This window comes from Carcharodon carcharias, chromosome 30, assembly GCF_017639515.1.
Source record: "Carcharodon carcharias isolate sCarCar2 chromosome 30, sCarCar2.pri, whole genome shotgun sequence".
NCBI classification, from domain to species: Eukaryota; Metazoa; Chordata; class Chondrichthyes; order Lamniformes; family Lamnidae; genus Carcharodon; species Carcharodon carcharias.
In genome coordinates, this window is record NC_054496.1 from 13,060,224 (window position 1) to 13,079,259 (window position 19,036).

The 19,036-nt window shown below is 41.9% G+C and overlaps 1 protein-coding gene across 3 annotated transcripts in view; it reads right to left on the reverse strand.

Annotated features, from left to right (window-relative positions):
• Nucleotides 1-19,036, reverse strand: part of kri1 (KRI1 homolog) — a 39,523-nt gene that overhangs the window by 15,208 nt on the left and 5,279 nt on the right. For 2 of the 3 annotated variants that reach the window (XM_041177242.1, XM_041177244.1), the window contains exons 3-9: nt 17,353-17,458; nt 15,631-15,739; nt 14,889-14,940; nt 12,121-12,170; nt 11,055-11,145; nt 8,210-8,287; nt 5,733-5,845 (exon numbers count right to left, since the gene is read on the reverse strand). In XM_041177242.1, the coding sequence (XP_041033176.1) occupies nt 5,733-5,845; nt 8,210-8,287; nt 11,055-11,145; nt 12,121-12,170; nt 14,889-14,940; nt 15,631-15,739; nt 17,353-17,458 (599 nt within the window). The remainder of the gene's footprint in view (nt 1-5,732; nt 5,846-8,209; nt 8,288-11,054; nt 11,146-12,120; nt 12,171-14,888; nt 14,941-15,630; nt 15,740-17,352; nt 17,459-19,036) is intronic. The other variant, XM_041177243.1, reaches the window with a different exon arrangement.

Here is a 19,036-nt window from a genome sequence, read left to right on the forward strand (position 1 = left end):
TTTTGTTTGACAATTTCTCCATCACCAAAGCTGATGCCTCCCTGTTGGGATACAGCTGGAAAGGCCAGAACATCCTCTGTTGTTGACCTAAATTTGTTTATTGGCAGGATATCTGATTGTCATGCAGGGCATTTAAAGCAGAGCTCAATATGACTTGAACATGGAGACCAAATTATGTCTACTTTCCCTGGTCCAATGATCCCACAACCTTTAATCCCACTTAATCTGAAGATAACTCTCAGTCTTGACACAATTTATGAAATGTTACTGGACTTCAATTTAAAAATCTTCATTTTTTTCTGCCCCCCCCACCCCCGCCTTGAAGACATCTACTTCTGCTGATGCAGTTTTATCTACATCGACAATCTACTAGTATCTCAGCCAAATGGCCATTGAAGCGTCAGCCAAAAAAGTGACTATTGAACCATGAAGCACATCACTGTCAAGTCTGGCTTTGTCTTCACCAACAGTTTATGAGCTGGCAAACAGCAAGAATTATGATGTTGCCATTTAAAATAAATTACACTTTTCCCTCAAAGGTTTCCTTACACTGGGTCAGGAGCAAGTCTGGAGACACCCCACTCAGATCTCCACCTGTATCTCTTGTTGATGCAAAGGAAAAGGGGAAGAACAAAACTAGATGCAATCAATTTAAGATACTCATCATGAAATCAAATAGGGAATTCATGGGGATGCATGGGAACACCACCACCTTCAAACCACACACACTCCTCCTGACTTGGAACTCTATCGCCGTTCCTTCACTGTCACTGAGTCAAAATCTTCGAAGCCCCTACCTAACAGCACAGTGAGTGTTCCAACAACACATGGACTGCAGTGGTTCAAGGCGGCAGCTCACCACCACCTTCTCAAGGGCAATTAGAGATGGGGAATAATTGCTGGTCTAGCCAGTGACACTCACATCCAATAAATGAATAAATAAATAAATTTTAAAAACAAGGAACTTCTTTACCCAAGTAGTGGCGAGAACATGGAGCTTGCTACCACAAGGAGTGGTTCAGGCAAGTAACATAGACGCATTTATGGGAGGCTGGATAATTACATGAGGGGGAAAGAAATCGAGGGTTATGCTGATAGAGGTTAGCTGAGGAAAGATGGGAGAAGGCTCGAATGGAGCAATAAAGACCAGAATGAACCAGTTGGGGTGAATAACCTATTTTTGTGCTGGATAACCCCACGTAATGTAAAAGGAGTAGCATGCAATCAGCACTGATGCATCATGGAACATGATGCTGTGTACATTTTAGAAGCTTCCATTTTGGGGTAATCAAGAACTGGATCTTAATGGACTGTTTTTGTCCCTAGCTAAGGACTCGTGAAGCACATTGTTTGGCCTTGAGCATTGAACCAGGTGAGATTAGCTAACAGATTATGGATTGAATAAGGAACCTCTAATAGTCTATATGGCTGAGTAATACACCAGTTGGTAAATTTATCAGTCAAACCATAAAGAAACTAAACACTTACATATGGTGGGTTGGTGCTGATAACAACTTATAACTATATAGCACCTTTAACCGGAGCATTTATCAACCAAAATTTGACAATGATTCACATGAGGAGACAATGGGATAGGTGACCAAAAGCTTGGGTTAAAGGAGCATCAAAAGGAGAGAAAGGTAGAGAGGCAAAGAGGTTTAGGGGAGGGGATTCCAGTCCTTCGGGGCTGGCTTGGCAGCTGACGACATGATCACCAATGATGAAGTAATGAAAATTTGGGGTGTTCACGAGGCCAGAACTGGAGGGGCTCAGAAATTTACAAGGGCTGGAGGAGTACAACACCGGGGCTGTTCGCCTGCATGAGCTACTCTCCACCTTGCAGGAGCAGGGGATATAGCAGGGGCATCAGAAGAGGTCTGAATAGGGTGTCTCTAGACCCTCCTCTTGATCTAACCTAGTGGCATCTCACCAGGAAAAAAAGTAATTATTTTAAAATTTTAAAATAGAAGTTTCATAATTCCCACTCGTTGCTACCTCATATTTCATTAGTCAAGTTTTTTGATAACATATGATTGGAATTAGGCAATTGCTACCAGCAGTCAGAGGTCTCCAAACCCTCCCTTGACCTGGGTCAAGGAAGCTCCAAATTTGGAGGGAAAAATGTATTGTGTTAATTTTTAGATTAGCAGTTTCAAAATTCCCACTTGTCGCCAGCTAATGTTTCATTGGTTAAGACCTCTAACGACAAATCTTTGGAACTGGCCAATCAGCTGTTTATAATACCAGCAGTGAGTGGAATGATTTGCAGGCCCTCCTCCCTCGACCTGGGTTAAGCAGGTGACACTTTGGGAGGGAAAAAAGTAATTTTGTAATTTAAAAAAAAAAAAAAAAAACGACGGCCGATTTCGTAATTCCCGCTCATCCTCAATTTATATTTAATTGGCTGAGGCATCTGATGATTCACTGCAGAAATTACTCGACCAGGTTTCGATACCAGCAGCAACTCATCGAAAGACACGTCAGAGCAGCCAGTCAACCCAGAGCCAGAGAATTAAGTGCCTGTGGCTCAGTAAAATCATCGTTACTCCATCAAACAACACTGTATCAAGGTGACACATATCCTTTGCCCCAGATGGCTGACCTGCCAGTGCCCTAACTTTGACATGTAACAGTTCACCGGGGTTACAGTCAGAGAACTGCAGGAATTCGATTCGCAAGTTAGGACCATAGGAACAGGGAGGGCACCATTCAGCCCCTTGAACCGGTTCCTCCACTCACATAGATCATGGCTGACGTGCATCTCAACTCCATCCACCCACCTCAGTTCCGTAACCCTCAACACCCTTGCCCTAACAAAAAAACCCATCTAGCTCAGTTTTGAAATTTTCAATTGATCCACAGCCTTCACAGCTTTTTGGGGTTAAAAAAGTGTTCCAGATTTCTACTAGACTGCGTGCACCCTGAACACCCTAGCTCTAATTTTAAGGTTAAGCTCCTTGAGCTTCCACTTAAAATGGTGCTTACATTCTTACTGTAAAGATGAGGAAGAAAAGGCAGTTTTATTTTCGGAGGGTTGGGAGAGAGGGGAGGTGAGGGTGTGGCCGGGGAGGGAATAAGGAAAAGGAGGGAAAATGGTGGCTGTACGAGCATTGCATTGGGAACTATATTTTTTAAAAACTGAAAAGTTTATTCTCCTCTCCACTCCATCCCCCCATATCTATGTGCTGAATGGTGAGGTTACAGGTTCCACAGGGTTCGTATGCCCCACTTAATACCTCAAACAAATGGCCATTTCTCATGTGCAAAGCTGTGCTATTCAGCAGTGAAGGGCACCACCAACGCTTCAGCGGAGTCAGTAGATGGTGATCAAAGGCAAGAACCATGGCTGGTGGGTTTCCCTTCCCTAAACCCGAGCTCAATTTTACAGCAACATTCTTCACAAGATCTTCATCTCTAAGTTACATGATTTTAAACTTTTCTATAAAGAAGCACTCTTTGCAAATATACACATACTCCCAGAAGCCCCCTACAATTATACACACAATTCCAGAAACCCCTACAATTACACACACACTCCCAGGGGCCCCCTACAATTACACACACACTCCCAGGGGCCCCATACAATTACACACACACTCCCAGGGGCCCCCTACAATTACACACACACTCCCGGGGGCCCCCTACAATTACACACACACTCCTGGGGGCCCCCTACAATTACACACACAATCCCAGGGGCCCCCTACAATTACACACACACTCCCAGGGGCCTCCTACAATTACACACACACTCCCGGGGGCCCCCTACAATTACACACACAATCCCAGGGGCCCCCTACAATTACACACACACTCCCAGGGGCCTCCTACAATTACACACACACTCCCAGGGGCCCCCTACAATTACACACACACTCCCAGGGGCCCCCTAAAATTATACACACACACACACACACTCACTCCCAGAGGCCCCCTACAATTACACACACACACACACACTCCCAGAGGCCCCCTACAACTACACACACTCCCAGAGGCCCCCTACAATTATACACACACACACACACACTCCCAGAGGCCCCCTACAATTATATACACACACACACACACACACACCGAAAGGCTCCCGACAATCACACACTCCCAGAGACCCCTTACAATTACATACTATATGGAAGACACCTTGCAAACAACAATACAGAACAACATACAACAGGAACACCTGAAAATGAAAATCCAATTGCGGGCTACCCTTTATCTATATTTTCTGTTGATGTTGTGTTTTAAAAATGAGTCAAACGACAACAGAAATAACAATCGTGAATTCTTGAGACAGTGTGTTGTTAGGCGGCAATACACAGGGCCCCGATTCTTCAGACCCCTCAGTACTGCACATTTGAAAACATTATGTTGAAAAACTCCCATGGCATTATTTCAAAGAGCAGGAGAGTTCTTCCCAGTGTCCTGGAGTCAATATTTACCCCTCACTCAACATTACCAAAATCAAATTATCTGGACATTTACCTAATTGCTATTTGTGGGACCTTGCTGTGTGCAAATTGGCTGCTGAAGTTCCTACATTACATCAGTGACTATACTTCAAAAGCACTTAATAGGCTGTAACGTCCTTGGGAGCAACCTGAAGTCGTGAAAGGTGATACATAGGCCTGGTTCCTCCATCACCCCTGTGAATGCTGACCTACATCAGTTCCCAGTCAATGCAGTGTCTTGACTTAAAATTATCATCCTTGTTTTCAAATCCCTCCATGAACTCACCGGTCCCTATCTCTTTAATCTTCTCTAACCCTACAACATACCCTGCCACCATGTGGAATTTCTGCTCTCCTCAAATTCTGGCCTTTTGTGTACCCCCAATTTTAACTGCTTCGCTATTGGTGGCCATGCCTTCAGTTGCCTAGGCCCCACCTTCCCTACAACTCTCTGCTGTTAATAGAATCCAAGCCGGTTGGTGAAGTCAAAACCAAGACATGGAGCTTTTCTTTGAGACAGTATTGACTTTGTTTAGTTTTACAGTTCACCCCCCTCGCCCCCAGTGTCCAGAATTCCATAATTATACGAGCTCAAAGTACTCAATTAAACAATACCCTTGACCTGTGTATTCTAACAATATCATTAACAAACACCTCTCAAAGGAGGAAAGCAAGGTAAAGACACTTATTAAAACTTACCTCTTTGACCAGGCTTTTGGTCATCTGTCCTAATATCTCTTTGTGGGTCAGTGTCAGACTTTGCTTTATAATGCCCCTGTGAAGGGTCTTGGACATTTCACTATATTATAAGTTGTCATATAAATGCAAGGATTTTTTGAACTGTTATGATTAATATTTGCCAACTTGCAAGTACACTTCAATGCCCTTTTTGGTCAAAGCAACACCCGAATAAGCATTCCTGAGCTTTATCTTACACATACTGTACAACATGGACTGATAAAAGATATCAGCACCCAACAAAAATACCACTGCTGATTATTCAATTTTAAATGACTAAAATTGCATTGTGCAATAAAACAGCTGATTGTGTCCATAGTTCATCTTTCTAGTGCACTATTTTAAAGAAGCCATTAAATCATTTCAGATAAACATCTTGGCTAGAACATGAACACAGTCACGCACTCTTACCACACGGCACAATTTTACCTCAAATGGGTTCAGAACATCAGAAGGAACAACTTATTTCCAAATTACTCAAATGTTAAATGAAGTGATGGAATCATGAAAGAATTTGAACATGGCACTTAAAATTTATCTTACCTCTCTTCCTCCTCTTCCTCCTCATCAAGATATCGCTTATTGAGAATATAGTCCCGCAGGAACTTCTCTCCCTCTTCCAGCTGAGGATCATTCCAATAATCCCTCAGGTATTTCTGCATCACAACAAATTGAGATTCAGTAAAAGGAAATATATTTTGAATAAGTCTAGCAATTCCCAAACACTTAGCAAGGTGCCACAGTCCGGCAGCATAGCTAGAAAATAGACTTGAAACATTATCTCTCGGATTCCCAGTCTACATTAAACTGCCTTGGGAAAGTGAGAGCAGCGCAGCAAGGCACCTTCCTCAAAGGGAGGGAAACTTCAGGCAAAGATGCCATGCCATTCTGATGAGAAGCCAACAAATCCTCAGATAACAGCACTGCTGCAGTCTTGCCATCCACTGGCCAACAGAACTAGACTAATCTTAACAAGAATTTGATGTTATGCTACCTAGATTTATGTAGGATTACGTTTTTAAGGTGTTATTTTTCTCAATACGCTTTCTCTTTGTACAAATGACGTGTGCCAACATAGAAAGTGATTTTCTGAAGGGACGGGATCTTCTTAAAAAATATATTTTCTCAACAGCCATTGTACAGAGGGCAGATGATACACCCTCTGACTTCAGTGCAACTCTTGAAGCAGGTTACTAGTTGGCACAGGAACAAGGATTGCCTGCATTTCATTTAGCACTTTCCCACTAGAGCACATATGAGTTAAGTAATGCTATAAGTGAAGGGAAAAGCAATCAACAAAATGAATCCACGTCTGTGGAATGCAACTTGGCACAACATCTTTGATGAATTCTGTAATTCTGTACACTTAGAATGTGGAGTGTGACATGCTACCAAAGTACTACAGCGTGGCCTAAAACATTCACAAATGTACTCGTCTCCCAATGGGTCTAGGCAACGGCAGAGCACTGTCTCTCTCCTTGCATCCAGGGCTAGACAGAGAAATTCCTAAAGCTAGGCAGCTTTATATTTCAAACCAGACCAATTTATAAGGCACTTATTTTTTGACAACAGTGTTTGTAAAATAAGGCTTACAGTAAAATAAAATTAGGAAATAAATCATAAAAGCCAATGATAAAAGTCACCCCATGTGCTAATTAATACCATTTATATGACGTTTTTGATGCAGATAAACATGCCAAGCTGTTTGACATAAGCATGAGACATAGGGTTACTTTGGACAACCTGGAAAGTCACTAGATTTCAATACTGGTATATATACAGGGTAGGCCCTTCACTGAAAGGTTTCACATGGTCCGGGGTTACACTTTGAACACTTCTGGTTGAAAAAATTAATTTAGTTGTTTCAATGTAACGTTAAAAAAAACTACCTTTCAAAGCCACTTATTTAAGAAGTGTTCAAATGGAAATGGCTCATTTTTAAAAGCAGATTAATCCTAAGAGTAGCCAGTTTTTAGACAAAATTATATTTGCAGGGCCACTCCAGGATTAAAATTTGGCCTGAGCATTGGTGAAACCCTCCCTTGTCTGGTAATACATTCAGTTGTGGTGAGCCAATGGTACTTGCTGACATCAAGAGACTAATTTGTTTTTGACTAGGGTCAATGCAGGCAGTCATTCAAATGCAAGGGAAATGCAAAACCTGGTGATGCTAGCAAGTGCGCGGTCAACTATGGAAAACCCTCACAGGACTGAAACTCCCATGCATCAAAGTATTTGAAGCGCAGGAAATTACAGATCTAATCTCTGACATTATTTCAGCCTTGTGCAGGGTAATTATAAATTGCCTCTGGGCTATGAGCAGCAATGCACAACTTCAGGGAAGTGAAGTTGCTGTACTGCTATATTAAACTGTAAGAGGGGCATTTTTTTGATCACTGTGGCCATTCTTTACGTGAAAGTCTGGTTAGATATCTGCAAGTGCCTGCTTTACAATAAGTCACTGATCTGGCTATTTCGTCTCCCATCCAAAGCTCAGAGATATTACAATCCTTTGTAGCACCCTGAATACTGCCCCAGCCAGGATCAGCAAACAAGGTAATAAATTTGAAACTTTTTTTTTTGGCTAAGTACCACACCGGGGAATGCAATTTCTTGTTATAACATTCATACCACTAAAGTGCCAGGCAACGAATATCTCCAAAAACAGAGAATCTAATCAGCTCCCCCTAATATTCAACAGCATTACCACTGATGAAACTCCTCACCATCAATATCCAAAGGGCGGTGGGGGGGTTACCGTTTTCCAGAAACGTAACTGAACCAGCCACATAAATATTGTGGCTACAAGACCAGGTCAGAGGTATTCTGCAGCAGGTAACTCACCATGTGACTCCAAAAAGCCTTTCCACCGTTTATAAGATGCAAGCAAGGATTGGAACATCTTTGCGCCCATTTTTAATATTATAAAATGTAATATGAATCAGGCAGATTATGCATATGCACAGAGATCTCATGTTTGCTCATGCCAAGTTAATGATAATTAAATAGGGAGTACTCACCATGTCTTGCAATTCCTCCTTCGTTTGTAAATCATTTTGCCCTTTCAGCCAGTTAATGTAGGATTCTTCCTCTTTTTCCTTTGAAAGGGGAACAAGGATTGATCACTACTGACTAAATTAAACTAATAGGCACTAACATTTTCGTCAGTTTCCATATAAAAAGCGTTTTTGGTGGAATGACCCCCTAACCTCTTACCCCTTGCAGATTTCCAATATGTAGATGACATGTTTGCTATATTTGAATCTGCAGCTACACATAAGAATTTCCTTGCACACCTCAATGTGCCCCATCCTGCACTCTAAATTCAGCTTTGAAATGGAGCAGTCTAATGAGTTCCCTTTCCTTGACGGTTTTCTGCCAATGGGTTCCCTAGTACTATCTGCTGCAAGCCTACCTTCACTGGTTAATATCTGCGTTGGGATTCCTACAGCTCCACGGGCTACAAAATTGGCCTTAACGGCAATCTCATAAGTAGGGCCTGAGCCATTTGCTCAACGTGCAAGCTTAATGCCGAAATAGGGTGCGCATCAAGGTTAACCTGTGGGAAAATGGCTGCCCCGATCAGATCATTGCTCAGTGTATATCGCGCATGCTCACAAACGGGCCTACGCCGACACTTTTGGACCTGAAAAGTGCCCAGTCTCAGGGCAAAGGCTCTCAAAAATTTGAGCAACGGGCGAACCATAGAACACTACAGCACAGAAAACAGGCCACTCGGCCCTTCTAGTCAGTGCCGAAATATTCTTCCGCTAGTCCCATTGACCTGCACCTAGTCCATGACCCTCCAGACCTCTCCTATCCATGTATCTATCTAATTTATTCTTAAAACTTAAGAGTGAGCCCGCATTTACCATGTCAGATGATGGTAGCTCGTTCCACACTCTCACCACTCTCTGAGTGAAGAAGTTCCCCCTAATGTTCCCCCTAAACCTTTCCCCTTTCACCCTAAAGCCATGTCCTCTCGTGTTTATTTCTCCTAACCTAAGTGGAAAGAGCCTACTTACATTTACTCTGTCTATACCCCTCATAATTTTGTAAACATCTATCATATCTCCCCTCATTCTTCTATGCTCCAAGGAATAAAGTCCTAACCTGTTTAATCTTTCCCTGTAACTCAACTCCTTAAGACCCGGCAACATCCTAGTAAATCTTCTCTGCACTCTCTCAATCTTACTGATATCCTTCCTGTAGTTAGGCGACCAGAACCGCACACAATACTCCAAGTTGGCCTCACCAATGTCTTATACAACCTCACTATAAAATCCCAACTCCTATACTCAATAGCGAAACTAGCCATTTCACACTACCACTATGCAGTGGCAACTTGAGTGGTGTTTTCCACTAACAGGATGCTGCCGCCAAGCCAAAAAGACATTCTGCCTACCACGCCATGAGTAATATAGTATATGAATTTCAGTGCTGGTGTGATGCCAGGTATGTAGGCCAGATGTCCCAATGACCGGCAGTGGATCGTTTCAAACAGCATGCCCCTTCAGCTGTTCACAACAGGCAGAGTATGGATCATACTCAATCAACCTGTACTTGCAAAACTCAGAACATAATGTCTAATGTTAGATGGGATTCTGAGATTGGGCAGCATTTGCTGAAAAATCATGACTGTGATAAGAATTACACTAACAACCAATTTAAGATTATCAGTCGAGCTCACAGCGTAACTCATTTATACCTGCTAGAAGCTACATATATTCACATGCGGGGACTTGCCCTCCGAAAGCAAACGGATTATGTCCAGAAATTGCATCTTTTTTGAATAAAAAGCTTGGGGGACAGTAGCTTCCTGGTGCATTCACCATGGCAATGCCTCAACCAATCACAGCCAACTTGCCAACCAATCAGCATCCCTTTTCTTGAGCAGTATAATTTGTTGTTTCCTTTGAAAGTTGATATTCTTGTATCTGTCCTGATTAGTACAAGATGAAAAGCTTCAATAGCATGTCTCTTTCTTCAGCAATAACAGACACTGTTCACAACATTATCCACTGTACTCCCATGGGGAGGAAATGAAAATGTGGAAAGCAGGAAATTTAAGACAGCTGGGGTTCATGGCATTTTGAAGCAATGGCTCCAGTTAAGATTGAGCATAAAATAACAGAATGTTCGTTTTCCATCTTGAAAAGTGTCTAGCCTGGCCTCTCATCAGTCATACCTCATAAATTCGAACCGCCTAATTTTAAACAACACAGTTGAGCAGAGTCAAAGTTGCTCAGTAACCAATATCAGCAATGACCCCGAAACCCATGCTATTGGAATATTGAAAGTCGAGTGTTAGTTTATGAATGAACAGAAAGGATTGTACATTTTGCACTCATTTCAGTGTTCACCCCCTCACAACCTCGTTGCAATGTTACATTGACAGTAGGTAATGATAGGACATAATGTGACATATCTCATGTATTCCTACACACAATGTGGAATTATTACAATTTTATATGAAGAGTTAAGGCAACAATGAAAATGTGAATTGAAAACAAAAAATGCTGGAAATACTCGGGTCTGGCAGCATCTGTGGAGAGAGAAACTAAGTCAACATTTTGAGACATCTTCTTAACATTTGACTCGAAATGTTAATTCTGTTTCTCTCTCTACAGATGTTGCTAGACCTGCACTTTCCAGCACTTTCCGTTTTCATTTCATATTTCCAGCATCCGCAGTATTTGGCTCTTATAACGTGGAGCCGAGCGATAAGATAAAACATTTGCCACACAAAAAAAAAATTTCTCCTGGTAATGGATGTGGTGACCCACACTTGCCCCAAACTTGTCATCTTGCCCACACAGTCATTGCAGCAGAGAGATCAGGAACGGAGAATAAAAAAATAATCACCTTCTCCTCTTTAGATTTCATCCGTGGTTTCAGAAAACCAAAGTCACCATCGTCGCTGTCCTCATCGTTGTCTTCAACAAACTTACGAAAACTAAAGAAAGCGCAGAACAATCGATGAGAAAAGCTATGCAAAAAACTTTATAATGTGTAACTTCGAGGAAAGTGAGTGGCATGGCAGGTTAGTGTAAAATCTTTTCCCTCTGACCTCCGAATCCAGCTCGAGTCATTAAGGTGATGGAAGGTTATGGCCCTTGCCAACTGGTAGGGTCATACCTAGGTGATACGAGCTCCCATTTCACATTGCCAGCACAGTTCAGATGAGCCTCCTTCTGCCCTGCCTAGACCAGGCCTGGAGTATTATATAGGTAGCAGGTGGGGCTTCAGTTTAATATCTCATCTGAAAGACAGCAGCTCTGAGAGTGCAGCAATCCCTTAGCACTGCACTGGAGTGTCATTCTAGATTTTTCTGCTCAAGTTTCTGGAGTGGGGCTTGAGCTCACAACCTTCTGACTCAGAGGCTACCCATGGAGACGCAGCTAGACCGAGACAGAAACAATACAGACTCAGACTGTAATTTTTCAAAATTGGTGCCAAAGTTTTGGGGTGGCAAATTTAACTCCATTCTTCCACAATAGGAGATGGGATTAGGCAAGAAATTATGGGGAAGTTAGCCTAACCCATTGGTCGATTAACTGCCTCAACTCTATCACATGGGGTCAAATTACTTGCACTTGGAGAAACAGGAGTTAATTGGGGCTAGACTGCTAAAATGTCTTGACCAACTTTATATAATGCACTGAAGAAATTTCACAGAGGTCAGGAAAAGAAAACGAGGTGGATGTGTTTTATATACTTTTTTAATATACCCAATAAAGTATCATATGAGAGACTTCTGGCAAATAAAACGACGTGGAATTAAGAGTATCGTAGCCATTTGGACAGGAAGGTCATCAGAGCAACAAGTAAAGGGTAAAGGAAGATTCCTGGTCTGAAAACAACAATTAGATGGACGGACTAGGAAAATGTCATACTGCATTCAAGCAAGGACTAGTTCTTATATACTCACTTTTCTCTCAGTTGTTTCTGTTCTTCCATATAACTGGGGGATGTTGCTCTCTGAAAGAAGATCCAACATGTCATCATCACAAAAACAAAGAAACTTTACATTCTTGTTTGCAGGCACCTTTTAGAATAATGGTCTACAGAGACTTCTTCAGATACCTAGAACATTGAAAGCTGAGGGAAACATTACTGACATGTTCATTGAAAAGAATTCCAGCTTTTCAAGATACCAAAACTTGTTTTATCAAACTAAATTAATTCCCATGATGGCCTAGCGGATAAAGGTACGACTCTGTGTAAAGTGGCAATGACTAAATGATCATAGGCTTGGATGCAGGTCTGTGCTGAATTAGTTGATTTGAGTAGGGCAGTAGTGGGAAAGCCACAAATGATTTTGGCTATGTAGCAGAAAAATACATCAGCCAGAGTCTTCTTGTGACTGCTGTCCAGCAACCTTTGTTGGAAGGTACATGTGCACTGGTGGCAGGTAAAACGAATATAGAGTTCAAAACAAAAACAGAATTACCTGGAAAAACTCAGCAGGTCTGGCAGCATCGGCGGAGAAGAGTTGACGTTTCGAGTCCTCATGACCCTTCAACAGAACTGGGTAATATTAGGAGAGGGGTGAAATATAAGCTGGTTTAAGGTACAGGGTGGGGGGATGGAGGGAGAGAAGTTGGGAGGGGAGGTGTGGTTGTAGAGACAAGCAAGCAGTGATAGGAGCAGATAATCAAAAGATGTCACAGACAAAAGAACAAAGAGGTGTTGAAGGTGGTGATATTATCTAAACGAATGTGCTCATTAAGAATGGATGGCAGGACACACAAGGTACAGCTCTAGTGGGGGGTGGGGTGGAAAGACTAACAGGGCATAAAAGGTATAGATTTAAAAATAATGGAAATAGGTAGGAAAAGGAAAATCTACATAAATTACTGGAAAAAACAAAAGGAAGGGGGAAGAAACAGAAAGGGAATGGGGATGGAGGAATGAGTTCAAGATCTAAAGTTGTTGAATTCAATATTCAGTCCGGAAGGCTGTAAAGTGCCTAGTCGGAAGATGAGGTGTTGTTCCTCCAGTTTGCAATGGGCTTCACTGGAACAATGCAGCAAGCCAAGGACAGACATGTGGGCAAGAGAGCAAAGTGGAGTGTTAAAATGGCAAGCAACAGGGAGGTTTGGGTCTTTCTTCCAGACAGACCACAGTGTTCTGCAAAGCGGTCGCCCAGTTTACATTTGGTCTCTCCAATGTAGAGTCTGCATTGGGAGCAACGAATGCAGTAGACTAAGTTAGGGGAAATGCAAGTGAAATGCTGTTTCACTTGAAAGGAGTATTTGGGCCCACGCAAAAGATGTAACACGTGCCCTTTCACTTCCTCTCTCCTCGCCATCCAAGGGCCCAAACACCCCTTTCAAGTGAAACAGCATTTCACTTGCATTTCCCCTAACTTAGTTTACTGCATTCGTTGCTCCCAATGCAGTCTCCTCTACATTGGAGAGACCAAACGTAAACTGGGCGACCGCTTTGCAGAACACCTGTGGTCTGTCCGCAAGAAAGACCCAAACCTCCCTGTCACTTGCCATTTTAACACTCCACTCTGCTCTCTTGCCCACATGTCTGTCCTTGGCTTACTGCGTTGTTCCAGTGAAGCCCAACACAAACTGGAGGAACAACACCACATCTTCCAACTAGGCACTTTACAGCCTTCCGGACTGAATATTGAATTCAACAACTTTAGATCTTGAACTCCCTCCTCCATCCCCATCCCGTTTCTTCCCCCTTCCTTTTGTTTTTTCCAGTAATTTATGTAGATTTTTCTTTGCCTACCTATTTCCATTATTTTTAAATCTATACCTTTTATGCCCTGTTAGTCTTTCCACCCCACCCCCACTACAGCTGTACCTTGTGTGTCCTGCCATCCATTCTTAATGAGCACATTCGATTAGATAATATCACCACCTTCAACACCTCTTTGTTCTTTTGTCTGTGACATCTTTTGATTATCTGCTCCTACCACTGCTTCCTTGTCCCTACAACCACAGCACCCCCCCTTTAAACCAGCTTATATTTCACCCCTCTCCTAACATTACCCAGTTCTGTTGAAGGGTGATGAGGACTCAAAACGTCAACTCTTTTCTTCTCCGCCGATGCTGCCAGACCTGCTGAGTTTTTCCAGGTAATTCTGTTTTTGTTTTGGATTTCCAGCATCCGCAGTTTTTTGTTTTTATCTCTCAGTATAGAGTTCAGCCTGGGTCAATTTCAGCTTAGGGACAGATGAGGAGCAGTTATTTGGGGAAAAAGGGGCATCTCAGCTGACATTTTACTGTGTTAAGGGCATTATATAAATGCAAGTTAAGTCAGTGCCTCTGAGAAAAGAAGGGAAAGAGTTATAAAAATGGGCAGGGATTAATGAATCCTTTTTTCTCTCTACCTTTCCAAACCTATACCAACTGACCAGACTTTGCTACGGATATGCCAAACAATTCTGCAGACTCAACACAGAACCTTGCTCCTAGGTAATGATCCCAGGTAGTGAGCTAATCTTTACACTTAATCTTTCTGAATTTTTGGAAACCACTGATAATTTCAAATTGGTAACCAGAAGCTCTCTCCTCCCCCACCTCATGGTCACACTACATCAGAGTGAGAAGAATATCAAAAAGGTGAAACAAACACACAAAACAAAACATAAAAACTATGTACATAATCCCGTCTTCCATAACATAGGCTAACAAACCGCATAAACACAAATAAAATAACTTGCTGCATTCCTACCTCAATTTCAACTCTTGATTCTTCTTCATCACTCTCTTCATCTTCATATTTCCTTTGTAATAAAGATAAATACATTTAAGGAAAGGAATAAAAGAATAGTCGTTTGGTAGTACAGAACTTGAGCACTGCCAAAAAATACATTGTGTTGTAGCTTTTTGTCTTGCCCTCATCAGGGCAATTGCAAGAATACCAATGTCAGGAGAAGCAACAACTTTATAATGTATGAGAAGAGAGTGCTGATTGGTTGGCAAGTAGATTCTGTCTTTTTCAGTATTAAACAAAAGAATGTTCTGGGTATACAAATTTTACACAAAGATAATGGTGAAAATTGGTATCCACTGAAGACACTTTGCTTACAGAAGTAGTTTGCACTCATTGAAAGATTGGATCATTCAAACTTTTGATTCTTCCTCCAAGTGGGAGACTCCTTCCCCACACTGAGTGCCTTAACTAGCAGGCTGGCAAAAGGTGGATGAAATTCTTCTACTTCTATAAAAATGGGAAAACCATTCGTTTCTTCCCCATAAGCGATAGCCCTCTAACAAAACGATGAGAATGCATGGCAAGCAAATGCCAGCTTCTCACTAATAGAAGGATGGCGATCTCAACAAAAAGTGGCTTCAAACATCAGCCACAGATGTGAATGAAATTGAGACGGGATGGTAGCTGGACCAAAATAGATTTAAATACAGAGAACATGCTATAGTTCCAACATTCCTTAACATCGCCAAATATGACTTACCCCTCCTTTTCAAGAATGACCTTCCTTTCATAATCTTTCAGGTACATTGGTTTCTCCTTTTTCCTTTTATTTGCAGTCCTCTCCTCATTACCTTCTTTGCTGGATTCTGCTAATAGAAGGTTTGGGAGGTTACTGTCAGGTTCCCTCTAGTAACTGCATCATTTTTCCACCTGTCTCTCCTCCTTACCCACCCCCGGACTGATGCCAAATATTCATAAAATGAAACCATACTGGAAATCTGAAGTGGGAAAAAAATGTTTGATATGCACAACCGGTCTGTCTGTAGTTAAAAAAAAGAGAAAGACAGGTTAATATTTCGGGCGGAGACTTTATCAGAACAAAGCATCTCACTCGAGGCATGTAAGCCACTCTCTTTTAGATGCGGATGAACCTGTTGGACGCATCTGATATTTTCCATTGTTAGATAAATGTAACCAGGTGCATTGCTCAACCAATATTTCTGGCACTTGCTTACCGGCAATACTCAAGTTTGGTAACCATGTGCAGGTGTGGTGAAACATTATAGTAATTCTTAGTTTGATACTTAAATGGCTAGATAACCATCACTTCTATAGATAAAAGTAAAATACTGTGGATGCTGGAAATCTGAAACAAAAACAAAAATAGCTAGAAAAACTCAGCAGGTCCGACAGCATCTGTGGAGAGGAAGACAGAGTTAACGTTTCGAGTCCGTATGACTCTTCATCAGAACTTCTATACATCACTTCTATAGGTTCCACGAAGCATTAAATTTGGCTCAGTGATAGCATCATCTTGGAATTTAGAGTCACAGGCACAAGCTCCACTCCAGGACTTGAATACATAATCTGGGCTGACACTTCTGTGTAAGTACTGAGTGAACGCTTAATTGGCAGAGGTGTCAACTTTGGATGAGATGTTAAAACAAGGCCCTATCTCACATGGATGTAAAAAGATCCATTGAATCAGTCGACAAAGCACAGAGGAATTCTGCCAGTGACCAAATCGATATTTATCCCTCAGCTGACACCACTAAAATAGAATATCTGGTCATCTACTTTATTACTGTTTGTGAGATCTTGTTGCGCACTAATTGGCAGTTGTTTGCATACATTACAACTGTGGCTGTATCCCAAAAGCAATTCATGTGATGTGCCAATGAGTTCACAGCCAAAGATTGTGAAATACATTATATAAATTACACAGATAAATTAAAGTTTTCTTTTTGTCCTCAACAATGGGCAAAATATCATATACGACGTGTGTTTACATAGTGAATTTAACATAAGGGGGGGGAAAAAAGAGGGTTAGGGAGGAAATTCCAAAACTTAGAGCCTACATCACTGGTGGACAAAAGGGATGCCCAAGTGCCTGGAGTTCCAATATTTTAAGTGGAGTGGAGGAGTTTATAGAGATAGAGAAGGGTAAGACCAAAGCAGGAGTTGAAAATGGGAATTAGAATTTTAAAACTGATGTATTGGTTGTCCGGAAGCCAATGTAGGTCAGCGACCACAGGTGTGATGGTACAACAGCACGTTAAAGAGCCATGTCACAGATTGGTCAAAACTCCTCAAACAGAGGATGTGGGAGAGAGAGGTGAGAAAACATTGCCACCACTGAAATTTCCTAAATGACTGAGCATTCACCATGTGGGGGAAAGTACCAACACTTAGGCATTCAAAGTTGCTCAACTCAATTAACCACCTAGGTACCATGTACTAGTCAAACTGCAACAGGGCCTACCTTCCACTGTGTAAAACTGTGCATCTTTTTGGTAGATTTTGGGATCCTTCTTCTTCAACAGAGATAAGGTCCTGTAGAAGTCTGCATCCAGTTTGGGGTCAGTTTCCTTTTAAAGAAGCACAGAGGAATCTAATTATTGGTCAGACATATTTGATTTGACCTGCATCCCAAAACCAAGAAACACCTCACAGGTGTGGGAAAAAAATTCTCACTGCTAAAACAACATGACTTTGAAACTTGCAATTTGAGAATTATTTTGTTAGCGGGCCATTCATTTAGGAGGAAAAGCAAGACTCTCCCAATTTTAGTCAAAGTGGAATATTTTTCCCAATTTTATCTCATTCATGGTTAATTTTAGGTGCCAGAGTGAGCAGTCTCTGGGAAAAAAACCTGTGGAATGGGCTGATCGAAGACTGTCCATTGGTACACAAGCTGATAGAAGTGCCGAGGCAAGACACAAAGAACGTTTATGAGGTTTCATGCTACTCACAGCCAGCTTGGTTATGCTGACTAGCCAACCCTAGTCACTTTTTAATGCCAAAATGAGGTTAGGCATTTACTTCATATCCCTTTTGTGGATAAATATCTCAAAAGTTACCCAAAAGTTCCATCACCAAATGAACTTATGAAAATTCTTTACAGTTCTGGTGTCCTTCAGCAATCACTCTTACCAAGTTAGTGGTAATTTGACTCAGTTGCAATTGCTCATGAATCTCAGTCAGCTCATAGGTTCATAACCTGCTCCAGCACTTGAGCTTTTAAAATGGGCTGATGCTTCAGTATACTGCTGAGGGAGTGCTATACTGTTACAAAAGAGAACAAGAACTTGTACTTATTTATATGGTGCATCGAACACAGTAAAACGTCCCAAAGTGTTTCACAGGAGCGTTATCAAACAATATTTGAGGCTGAGCCACAGAAAATGATATTGGGGCAGATGATCAAAAGCTTGGTCAAAGAGATAGGTTTTAAGGAGTGTCTTCAAGGAGGGGAGAGAGGTAGAGTAATTTAGGGAGGGAATTCCAGAGCTTAAGGCATTGGTAATTGAAGGAAAGGCAGCCAATTAAGAAGAAATGAAAAATACATATGAATATACAAATCAGGAGCAAGAGTAGACCATTCAGTCCCTCGAGCCTGTTCCACCATTTGATAAGAACATGGCTAATCTGACTGTGGCCTCAAATTTACTTCCACGTTCACCCTCTATACCCTCTCACTCCCTTGTCAATCAAGAATCTATCTAATTCAGCTTTAAAAATATCCAATGACCCTGCCTCCACCGTTTACCAGGGAAGAGAATTCCACAGACTAATGACCCTTTGAGAGAAAACACAGGCCAGAATTTTCCCCGCGATGATTTGGGGGCGGGTCCCGCTCGCTGAGGGGAAAATGACGCGGGATGACGTCGGGAGGAATCCCTGGCAACATCCCGGGCCATTTAAATTCTTAGGAAGGCGAGCGGACCCGCCGACCTGTCAATGGCCAATTGAGGCCATTGACAAGGTAGTTAAGATAATTAAATACCTGCCCGTCCAACCTTAAGGCTGCCAGGCAGGCCAGAAGCCCCAGCAGGCTCCAGATTATTCATGAAACTTCATCCACTGGCGGGATGAAGTTTCGTGTCCGTTTTTTTAAAAACGTAATAAATTTTAAGTGTTTATTATTAACATGTCCCATCTCGTGT